The 12,502-nt window shown below is 38.0% G+C and overlaps 1 protein-coding gene across 1 annotated transcript in view; it reads right to left on the bottom strand.

Moving 5' to 3' along the window:
• LOC120937061 (dynein heavy chain 5, axonemal-like) overlaps positions 1–12,502 on the bottom strand; it is a 342,938-nt gene that overhangs the window by 262,269 nt on the left and 68,167 nt on the right. Inside the window, exons 17-23 of the mRNA XM_040350003.1 lie at positions 10,784–10,995; positions 10,573–10,657; positions 7,225–7,436; positions 6,772–6,889; positions 6,391–6,516; positions 4,430–4,586; positions 1,271–1,487 (exon numbers count right to left, since the gene is read on the bottom strand). Coding sequence (XP_040205937.1) covers positions 1,271–1,487; positions 4,430–4,586; positions 6,391–6,516; positions 6,772–6,889; positions 7,225–7,436; positions 10,573–10,657; positions 10,784–10,995 — 1,127 coding nt within the window. The remainder of the gene's footprint in view (positions 1–1,270; positions 1,488–4,429; positions 4,587–6,390; positions 6,517–6,771; positions 6,890–7,224; positions 7,437–10,572; positions 10,658–10,783; positions 10,996–12,502) is intronic.

Raw genomic sequence — 12,502 nt, 5'->3', positions numbered from 1 at the left:
TTGCAAATAATTGTACCGCTTTTAGCATGTTTTTTCAGACAGAATCATACCGCCAGGGAGGTTAACACCAGACCATGCCCTACTACACTCCATACTCTTCTAGAGGAATCCCTAGCTCTCTTCTACGCTTTCTTTTGTGTGTCATTATTCTGATATGTTTATCTGATTTACTGTGCTGTAACATTCATGCTTTTATGTGCACCAACCACATTTCAATTTGAATATATATATCGAAGACATAAAAGATGATGAATACATGGAGAACCCATTATTTTTAGCAATGAAATGATAGGGAAAATGTAGCTTTAAGCGTAATACCGAATACACACAATAATTTTTCGGCATTAATAAAACGTTGTTTTTAAAAAATGTAATTTTAAATGATCGTGTGGGCTTCACATCATTTTTCAGGTTCTGAAAAACGTCAAAAAAAAAAAATTCGAACATGCTGCATTTTTTAACGTTGTTTTAAACTGTCGTTTTTCGGGTTGTAAAAAATTATCGTGTGTGGGCTAAAACGATGTTAAAAACCCACGCATGCTCAGAAGTAAGTTATGAGATGGGAACGCTCGTTCTGGTAAAACTACCGTTCATAATGGAGTAAGCACATTCATCACGCTGTAACAGACAAAAAAGCGTGAATCGACTTTTACTAACAAGGAATCAGCTAAAGCAGCCCAAAGGCGAATGGAACTTCCCCTTTAGAGTGCCGTTGTGTTGTACGTCACCGCGCTTTGCTAGATCATTTTTTTAAAACGATGGTGTGTGGGCAACATCGTTTTAATGATGAAGTTGGAAAAACTTCGTTTTTTCAACATGCTGAAAAACAACGTTTTTTTTCATGTTGAAAAATGATCGTGTGTACGCGGCATTAGAGACATGGGGCTTGATTTACTAGAGACAAATAGATTGTGCACTTTGCAAGTACAGTTGCTCCACAGCTTAGTAAATGAGAAGCTAAACTTTGCAAAGAATAACAAATCACATACAAGTAAAATAATAAAAAAAATATATAAAATTCTTGCACATAATTGGCTGATGGATGTCAGCAGAGCTTCATCTGGAGCATCTGCACTTGTAGAGTGCAACTACACTTGAAAAGTCCCTTTAGTAAACCCAGCCCCTTGGTTTAATTTTCGCACTCAGCATAATGCTTCACTGGCATAGCTGCTGAAATACAACTCATACCAGGAAATCTTTATTTTTTTTATTTTTTTTACAGAATGACAAATACAGTATATGTACAGCAAAACGTATGTTAACGCATTACCTCAGTTTATGTGTCTGAATTTTAGATCCCAGAAGAAGCTTAACTGTATTAACCAAAGACTTTTTTTCATGAGGATTAAATCCGTCTAATGCTTGATCAAATACTTCAAGTTCAGTTGCGAAAGATTCTATGTCACAACCTAAAAGTTGTGCTAGGATGACTAATGAACGCAGTATACAGGTGGACACGGCTTGATACAACTGCTCGCTGAGCGATTCTGGAAATAAAAGATGCATCCAATTAAAACATGTTCACATTTACAAAGCCTCTTAATTGAATTGAGTGTACTTTGTTTAGCTGTTTAACTAAACTTGTGGTCAGACTCACCAGATACAATGTAATCAATGAATCCTAAATGCAGAAACAATTTACAAAAACAAGATGTACTGTACACCAAGTTCTTAAAAAAGTCTTAAAAAAGTAAACATTACACAAGCATTATTGTGTATTACACAAACCATTATAAAAGGTCCTTCTATTGAAAAGGAACTTAATAAAATATAAATTTATAGAGAGTACTCTCTATAAATACTTCCCCAACATAAGTAGGTTTTATGTCAGCAAATGTTTTGTAGCTATGTAGATTTTCTGCAAATACACATTATCAAGTTTGAATGCATATTTTCTTGCTTGTAGCACTATATTTCTGTATTATTGTTTGTCCACATTATTTGCCTTTCAGGGAATATTATACTGAGAAAAATATGCAGGCAGTTATTGCTGACCTCCTGAATATGTTACATTCCTGTCTCCCATGCAGCTCTTCAATGACATTAGCCTTCAAAAACCTTTTTTTTTTCAGGACTAGATCCCAAAAGAGTTTGCCCAGACCAAGCCTCACTTTGACATGTTTCACACAAAAATGGGCTTAACCATAGAGATAAAACTCTAATTATAAGCAAAACTTATTTTTTCAATTTGAGTGGAGCACGGGAGGGTCACTACCACTGTCAGTTTGGGGAGATTTCTCTTCATTTCCTCCCTCATAGACAAAACAGGAAGTGAGAGGAAAACCCTGAAAAACTAAGGGAATCCATTGGGACCCCCAGGTCCCCAATGGAAGATTTAACCTCTATAACTTTTCTGGGGACAACCCAAAATTTGAGATTTTCTTTTACTTTTGCTTTCAATGATAATGGTAAACAGGACAAATAAAGAGGGTGAATCTCCTTAACGGAGACACAGACAACAATATAAAATGACAAGTGTTCTATCCAAAACTAAAAAATAAGTTTTGCCTATAGTTGTATTTTAAGGCTGACATTATTTGAGTGTGGCCTTTGTTGCTCGTTTATTCCATGTGACTGGCACCTGAAACCACAGAGATGGGTGGCTTGTGGGCTTTGAGTGGCAATTCCCTTTGGTATGTAGTATGGGAAGCCTTTTCAAACATGCCAAAAAAGATACCCAAAACAGTTGCGTATGAAAATATTACTATAAGTAGAAAGCAAATTCGGTTAGAATGGGACATCTGAGGATGAGTGACCACACTAATCTGAAGAGCACACCATTGTGATTACTCTAGCTATGTTGGGAACTTTCCTCCAATGATCAGACTTGTCCTGATATGCCTCTCCTGCACAGCCTTTCACTGGGAAGCTCAATGTACTGTTGCTTCTCCTCCCCCTAGTTTTTATGCAGCTGAGAACAGAGGGAATGTGATCACTCATTAAAAAAAAAGAAAAAAAAGGCATTTATAATATTTTTTTATATCTAGACACAAATGTTTTGCCTTTCATTCCAATTTAAACTGAATGGATTGTTTTACAAGGTGATCATTTACAATCATTTTAAGACACATTACCACAATGGAAGGTAATGCACTGTATATGTGCATTGCTATTCATCCTAAATAGCACTTTAATGTACCTTGGGTATTAAAACAGGTAAAAGGTGTGAATAGACCCTAAAAGTAAAATATGGATCTTTTTGTGGTTGCAACTAACTTAGATAGCTAGATGAGTATGTGTGTCTTGACGATTAAAAATGTTCTAAATACTTTTGCAGAGAATAGAACCTGAGACACCTTAGGAAAAAAAGCAATTAGATAGAAAATATCGGTCACCGGATAACCTATGTTTAAGCCAGCACCGGAGATTTTAGCCGCATGCATCCCACAGCCATCTGCACAGTATAAACACAAATGATAGTTCTGGGACACCATTTGAATTCAAGGACCTGGTGCCCTGGGGACAGGTGGATTGTGCTGGCATGTCCAACTACTATGTTAAGTCTATGGCCATCTTATGTTATGGTGTCCTATTGTAAGAAAATGATATAACGTTGCTTACCAGTTAAAATCAAGCTGTATTCCCAGCAGATACTAAATATTTCCAGTGTGGTTGTCAGAACATTTCTCCATTGACCACCCAATGTAAAGTGTCACTTTACAAAGAATACCCAATCACATGCAAGGAAAATCTAAAAAACTGCAGTTTGGCTTGCAATGGATGATGGACGTCAGCAGAGCTTCTGCTCATTTACTAAGCTCTGGGGAACATGAGTGCAAAGCGCACCATCTATTTCTACGTGCCTTCAGTAAATCAACCTCAAAGCTTCATGTCTATGTTCTGTGAGCAGAAAAGCATACATATATTCTTTGTACAAAATGCATATTTAATATTTATTTCTCATAAATTTGTATTTTATTTCCACCTCAAATGGCTCAATTTTTAAAAGATATCTCGGAGATCCTCCGAATGTTTACCATTCAGAAGCTAGCAGTATTTAACGAGCAAAATCTCTGTTTATTGATTTTAACATAAGATGTTAATAGATGTTAAAATGCTGCATGAAGGATTATGCTCATACTGTATATGTGTATAGCATATAATAAAATAATATTAATTAATTATTAAGTATTATTAAGTAAGTTCACCACACATTCGCTGCACATTTACCCAAAATGTCCCCTCCGTACAGTAAGCATTCACTTTATATTACATTTACCATATTAAAAATATGATGAATGTTGATTATCTAGAGGTAAATTATGGTGAATCTTGCACAAGGATTGTGCTTGAATTGATAAGAGGTTTATACATATGACCCTAGAAATCATGGTACTGTATACAGTATAGTCTGTCATTACTATCTGGTGTACTGAAGACAGAGACAAGAACAAATATGAATTGAGCAGTCAGTCTGAGAACTACACACCGAGGACTTGACTAGTGATTTCTTCAGGGTAATCCACAATGGAGTTATCTGAGGATAAGGACACTGTCTGGGGTTTATACGTTGTTCTTTTCATTCTGGAATTAGAAGCTGTAGACCTCGTACGAGCAGATGGTCTGCTATTTTCCTGTGCGGATTCCTGAAACCCAAACACATCATACACTGTAACTCATAAGCCAGATAACATTTACATAACATGATTTGTACATGGAAAGTACAACATGAAGCTCAGAGGTTCTATATAAGACACACTGCATTATCCCATCTAAAATAAGGAACTCTGGTCAGGAAGGGGGTAAATCCTTCCGGGGCTGAAGTTTTTGAAAATATAGTAAATTACCTTAAAAACAATATATAATAATTATTTGTATATTGCTTACTTATGGTAATTAACCACTTGCCCCCCAGGCCAAGTCTGACACTTCTCTCCTGCATGTAAAAATCATATTTTTTTTGCTAGAAAATTTATAAGAACCCCCAGAAATTATATATATATATATATATATATATATATATATATATATATATATATATATATATTGTTTTAGAAGACACCCAGTGAATAAAATGGTGGTCGTTGCAACTTTTTATGTCACACAGTATTTGCGCAGCAATTTTTCAAACGTTTCATGAATATAAAAAAAACAATAACCTGATTTATTTGTATAATGTGAAAGATTATGTTATGCCTAGTAAATAGATACCTAACATGTCGCCTTTTAAAATTGCGCACACTCGTGGAATAGTGCCAAACTTCAGTGCTTAAAAATTTCCATAGGTGACGCTTTACATTTTTTTACAGATTACATTTTACAGCGGAGGACTAGTGCTAGAATTATTGCTCTCGTTATAACATTTGTGGCGAATGTAACTTGTGTGTATATGGCTCTGATACCAGCCAGTGCCTCACCAGCCACTGACCTCACTGCACACCCCTGCTATAACATGATTTTTGAATGGGGGAGAGAATCCTGTGACTTATCAGATTCTCCTCCATTCAAAGATCATGGTACAGGCAGTGCAATCATTGAAAGAAAGGGGCAGGAAGGGGCGTGTCCCCGTCAGATTATCTTTAATGCATCTAAGCTGGGGACCCAAAGCCATTAACCCCACAGTGCCAGAAGACCAGAGGCATAAAGATGACAGGGTAGCCCTGCAGTGAAGATTTCTACAGAATCCAACAGACTTCACATCATGGGACATATTAGATTACAGGTAAGTAATGTAACCAAAGCTGTAGAGGAGAATTCTTTTTAACAAAACTTCAGCCTTAAGATGACCACACACGTGAATGCAATTATTTATTTTTTAACCACTTGTTGACTACCCTATAACAGTTTTACTGCTACAGGGTGGCAGCTGTGTGCCGTATTACGTATATGTACGTGATCCAACTCTTCCAGGTAGCGGGCACGAATGCGTGCCACCGGGTACCGCTTACTCGATGTCTGCCGGCACCCGCCGATCATCCTACAGAGACACAGAATGGCGGTCTGCCTATGTAAACAAAGCAGATTGCCTTTCTCACAGGAGGGAAGGCATGGATCCTGTGTCTGCAAAGCAGGGACTAGAATCCATGTCTTCCCCTAGTAAAAACCTCCCACACTGTAGTAAAACACTGGCTAGGCACACAGTTAACCCTTTGATCACCCCTGATGTTAACCCCTTCCCAGCCAGTGTCATTAGTATAGTGACATAGCATATTTTTTAGTCCTGATCACTGTATTAGTGTCACTGGTCCCCAAAAAGTGTCAGAAGTGTAATTTATTGTCTGAATGTTTGATGCAATATCACAGTCTGGCTATAAGTCACTGATCGCCACCATTACTAGTAATAAGTAACTAAATAAATAAAAATGAATAAAAATATCCCAAAGTTTGTAGACGCTATAACTTTTATACAAACCAATAAATACATGCTTTTTGGAAAAATTTCGATATTACCTGAAAAGACTTCAGAGCTTTTAGGATATCCTCAAATGCATTTCTAATGGTATTTGCCATTGCTTCTAACTTGGCCTTCTTTTCCACCAGATTAATCTCTATAAATTGGACAAACTCCACGGGATTCTAAAATGACAAAAATATACATGTAAGCACTAAACAACTTCTGTGTAAGTGGTGAGCCACTACATCTTTAACTCCTCTCTCCACTTATAAAGCATTATATATTAATGAATGTGCTAGTCCTTCAAAAAGATATAATAGGACATCAAAATTTCATCAAGGATGTCTTAGCTCTGTTTTTTTTTCATTAAATTCCTTGATTGATTGCCTGTATATAGCATCTAAATCAATGACTAGTTTTGGGTTACAACATTGTACCTTGGGGACATCTGTGATCTTCTCAATGGGAAATAAGTCAAAACAGGAAATCTCTTCAAGGGTTCTTTCAATCACTTGCTCTTTAATTCCTGTAACCTTATCAACAATAAATTGAAGCCTACAAGGAAAAAAAATATGAATGTCTGACATACTTTTTTTGAAACATTGATTTTCAGGTATTATAGGAAAAGTCCATTTAAAAGATCAAGCTGTTGAATGTGGCAGTTTTAGCACTATCTATTGGCATATACATGAGAAAGTATCTTCTGACTATTAATGAAACAAGGCATTTGCCCAGCACTTACTGTATCTTCTATCATGCAGACCAATGCAACGTATGAATACTCTAGGTATGAAACACATATTGCACATAATTACTGTGTTTACTTTAAAGATTAAGAAGTAGAAGTGTCAGTTGATGCTGTGGCAGTGATTATGCATAGGCATAGTTACCTTTTAACAGCAGTGCTAGTTTGATGGAGAAGACCTTCTATGTTAACACTGCTCCAGGAAAGAGTAGATAACCCTGGTTGAAACTGGTGTTTTACCCTCTCCAGATGGGAGGTAAACAACACAGAAAAGTTTTGAGGAATCTTCTGTTGAATTCTTTCATACTCTTCAACAACGTCTTGCAAATTGCTTTTATACATCTTGAATTTATCTGCCTTTTGGTGGAAAACAAACAATCACAGAAACTCAAATTTGCAGTGTGCAGAGCCAAGCCAGCCTTCAAATCCTGAACATCTGATGAACAATTGAACTATTTCAGGGCTTTAACCTCAGGATGTAGATGAGCCTTGGGGAAAATATTGTTATGGAAGATTCTCTGTTTTATCTACACTTAAATGAATAAAGTCCTAAACAAGCTGGCCTTTATATCATGTGTCAATCTAAGTTGTAGTCACAATGATCAAAAACACAGTTTTTAAGGCAAAATGTAGATCAAGTTAGCAAATATTTTAGATACATATACAGCATCTCACAAAAGTGAGTACACCCCTCACATTTTTGAAAATATTGTATTATATCTTTTCATGTGACAACACTGAAGAAATTACACTTTGCTACAAGTAGTGAGTGTGCAGCTTGTATAACAGTGTAAATGTGCTGTCCCCTCAAAATAACTCAACACACAGCCATTAATATCTAAACTGCTGGCAACAAAAGTGAGTACACCCCTAAGTGAAAATGTACAAATTGGGCCCAATTAGGCACTTTCACTCCCCGATGTCATGTGACTCGTTAGTGTTACAAGGTCTCAGGTGTGAATGGGGAGCAGGTGTATTAAATTTGGTGTTATCGTTCTCACTCTCTCATACTGGTCACTGGAAGTTTAACATGGCACCTCATGGCAAAGAACTCTCTGAGGATCTGAAAAAAAAAATGTTGCTTTACATGAAGATGGCCTAGGCTATAAGAAGATTGCCAAGACCCTGAAACTCAGCTGTAGCATGGTGGCCAAGACCATACAGCCGTTTAACAGGACAGGTTCCACTAAGAATAGGCCTCGACATAGTCGACCAAAGATGTTGCTCAGCATCATATCGAGAAGTTGTCTTTGGGAAATAGACGTATGAGTGCTGCTAGCATTGCCTCAGAGGTTGAAGAGGTGGGGGTTCAGCTTGTCAGTGCTCAGCCCATATGCCGCACACTGCATCAAATTGGTCTGCATAACTGTTATCCCAGAAGGAAGCCTCTTCTAATGATGATGCACAAGAAAGCCTGCAAACAGTTTGCTGAAGACAAGCAGACTAAGTACATGGATTACTGGAACCATGTCGTGTGGTCTGATGAGACCAAGATAAACCTATTTGGTTCAGATGGTGTCAAGCGTGTGTGAGGGCAACCAGGTGAGGAGTACAAAGACAAATGTGTATTGCCTACAGTTAAGCATGGTGGTGGGAGTGTCATGATCTGAGGCTGCATGAGTGCTGCTGGCACTGGGAAGCTACAGTTCATTGAGGGAACCATGAATGCCAACATGTACTGTGAAGTAATACTGGGCAGTATTCCAACAAACAACCCCAAATACACCTCCAAGACGACCACCGCCTTGCTAAAGAAGCTGAGGGTAAAGGTGATGGACTGGCCAAGCATGTCTCCAGACCTAAACCCTATTGAGCATCTGTGAGGCATTCTCAAATGGAAGGTGGAGGAGTGCAAGGTCTCTAACATCCACCAGCTCTGTGATGTCGTCATGGAGGAGTGGAAGAAGACTCCAGTGGCTACCTGTGAAGCTCTGGTGAACTCAATGCCCAAGAGGGTTAAGGCAATGCTGGAAAATAGTAGTGGGAACACAAAATATTGACACTTTGGGCCCAAATTGGAAATTTTTACTTAGGGGTGCACTCTCTTTTGTTGCCAGCGGTTCACTACTTTACATTGTAGCAAAGTGTAATTTCTTCAGTGTTGTCACATTAAAAATTAGAATAAAATATTCACAAAAAATGTGAGGGGTGTACTCTCTTTTGTGAGATACTGTACATGTATGACAATGAAACCCAAAACTGACTGGCACTTGCACACTCACACACCAACAATGAGCACATTGGCAAAATGGTTGCTAACTTGAGAAAAACTAAAAGGCACAATCATATTCTCTAAACATATATTTATATAATGACTGCTTTTTTGGTTACATATGTTCATTTATTTCCTTTGCATTTGGGACAATGTCAGGCAACTCACAGCTTACATCAAAAGTATTTTGAGTACTTGGGACATTCTCTTATGCATATTTGAAAAGTCTAATGTGTACTGGCAAAATGGACACAGATAGCCTTATTCAAGAATCAATGCGGGAGGCACACCATAGTGACCAAGCAGAATACTTTTTATAAGTCCTTTTAGTGCAAGACAAAATCTAATTAGTTGCACTGTTTTGTTGAATAAACTCCAAATACTTGAAAGGGTGAACAATCTATTTCTTCTACAATCATAAGTTATAGAAAGATAAGTGTATGTACTGTGAAGGCATCTTTCTATTGCCCTGTACACACGATCTGAATTTCCGTCGGGATAAACTCCAACGGATTTTTCTGACGGAATTCCGTTCAATCTGTCTTGCATACACACTGTCACACCAAATTCCGCACGCCCAAAACGCAGTGATGTACAACACTACGGCGAGCCAAGAAATGCTTCCGAGCATGCGTCAACTTAATTCTGAGCATGTGTGTTTTTTTCTCCGTCGGAGTTCCATACAGACAAAGTTCTTTCCATACAGACAAAGTTCTTTCTAAGTCCATCAGAATTTCCAATGGAAAACCTCAGATGGGTCACACACGCGGTCGGAATATCCAATGAAGAAATTCCGTCTGACTTTTTCCATTGGAAATTCCGATTGAGTGTACAAGGCATAAGGCACCCTGATCTTGAGATCCTAGATATAGCTAGTTCCTAGGGTTAGGCTAGTGGAGTTTATCCCCTTCATTTTTGGTAAGCAAAATAAGCTTTGCAGAAACTCAAGAAATAGATATGAAAAGCATTATATAAAAAGGATAGAGACATAACACTTTGTCCTGTATAGATTGGGCTATGAGCACAACATGGATAAATACAAGAGAATGGCAAATTTACAAGATACAAGAGAAATACGAGAGAATTTCTGATATGTCCATACCCCCATGTAGAGTTAATGATGTATCCCTATGTAAGATGCCATTACTCCACCAATGAGTGGAAGAGAGGATAGATAACTCACCCCTAAATGCAGAAGCGTATTTAAGTAAAAATTAAATCTGATGCGCTCTAGAGTTCCATTATCATCATATTCATAAAAACAATACCCTAGATATTTACCTGCTGATACGCATGAAGAGCAGCTTCTGGAACACGGATACCAAGTCTCAACATCCATTTTGTCTCTTCAATCAGATGGATTATTCTGTAATTCAATTTAACAGCGTTAGCCAACAGCAGCTTTCTAGTATAGGTTAACAGAATTGTAGACACAGTGTTGTGCTAGAACAGCTTATATTTTGCAGATGGAAATAATAGTATCAAAAATTACCTCATATCAGTGTTGACCCTCAACTGTTGTGTGCCAGGTTCTCGGATAAGTAATGTATAATGAAGTCCGCTCAGACCTCTGTCTACCTGAGACCTCCACTTCTGATACCATAGATCTTCATATGACACCAAAGCAGAAGCTATTTGATTATACAGCTTTACTGTATGTGAGTATGTGAGGCATGTTGCTACAATTTTCACATTTTTGAAAGCCTTTGGAAACAACAACAATTATGTTAGTATGTCATTTGATTACTTTTATAGTAAAAAAAATTGGTAGATAAACACTTGTGGGAAATAGCCTTGTTAAGGTAGCACAACTGCAATGTAACAGACTATACTTAATTTCCATGAATACTTCAGACAGCACCAAAATGAGTTTTGCTCCACTCATCTGAAATAGGACAAGTAACACAGTAAAGGTTACAGTATCACTCTTTTTCCTAGTAAAGCTGATGTATCTTGAATAAGTAGTCTGTCAGGGAAGAATTACAAGAAGAATTGGCAAATATGCCAACATCCAATATGGTCTGGCTAATTCGCGCAGGCGAATTAGCGAGCAACACACTATGGCAAATCTGTATGCGTGGCGCAAAGCACGCTAATTCACAGTATTCACTGGCCTATATAAGAACAACAGCTCCTCTCACAAATTGCTGGATTGTTGCCAGCCTTCCTGTGTCCCTGAGCCCTTGTGCATTTACACCTGGATTTCCTGTTGTGACCCAGGTTGTCTCTGACCTGTCTGATCTCCTCAACTGGCCTTGACCCCTGGCTTGTTCAACCGACTCTGCTGCTGTCTCCAGTATATGACCCTGGCTTGCATTACAAACGTTGCTATTTATTCCTGGCTTGCCTTCCTGTGTACGACCTTGGCTAGTTCCTGTTTTGTTACCTGCCTCTGCTCCTGACGGATCCACTGTGTTTGACCAGGCCAGGCTTTCACTACCGTCTCCTGTGTGCACTACTGCCAAGTACTACTGAGGTTCTCTAAGAGACTCTTGCCCAGCTGTGTATCCTGCTGCATCCCGTATACGTCAGGTGACCATCAGTTCTACTCTTCAGAACCTGTCTGGCAACCTGTGCTTGTTTGGGCACTGCACCTTCTCTACCATCTTCAGGGGTGTACTGCACTTAGCCGCAAGAGGAGCCCTCTCAGCATTTCAGCCTCCGACCAGGTTACTATTACACAGTCAGATCCTAAGAAATTCTAGAAATTGATATTTTGATAAAATATTATCAAAGTGGGGGAAAAAAGTTGTTCTGTCCTAAGAATTCATAGAATAATCATTGCAAATGAGTTTCACCAGTTTTTCACACCATCGCCGCTAGAGAGTACTGCACTAAGATATAGAATGTTAGAAACTGAAGAGCAACATAAGGAAAATTGCTTTGAATGTACAATATATATATATATATATATATTGTACATTCAAAGCAATTTTCCTTATATATATATATATATATATAAAGCGCTGCGTAAGTTCACAGGGCTATATGAGTATGTGTAATAAATAAAAATTTATAAATAATATATATTTTTTTAAATTGTGTGGTATTTTTGTGAGTATCTTATCAGCATTTAGCTCAGGCAAGAGACATGGTGGCCTTATTAATGATTACACTGCCTGACACTTCCCTGACAGAGAGAAAATACAAATAAATAACAAAATGGGTAATCTCTGAGGCCTCGTACACACGACCGAGAAACTAGACGGGC

Source organism: Rana temporaria, chromosome 4 (genome assembly GCF_905171775.1).
Source record: "Rana temporaria chromosome 4, aRanTem1.1, whole genome shotgun sequence".
NCBI lineage: Eukaryota > Metazoa > Chordata > Amphibia > Anura > Ranidae > Rana > Rana temporaria.
Note: the sequence above shows the minus strand (reverse complement) of the source record. Positions and strands in the feature narration are given on the sequence as shown.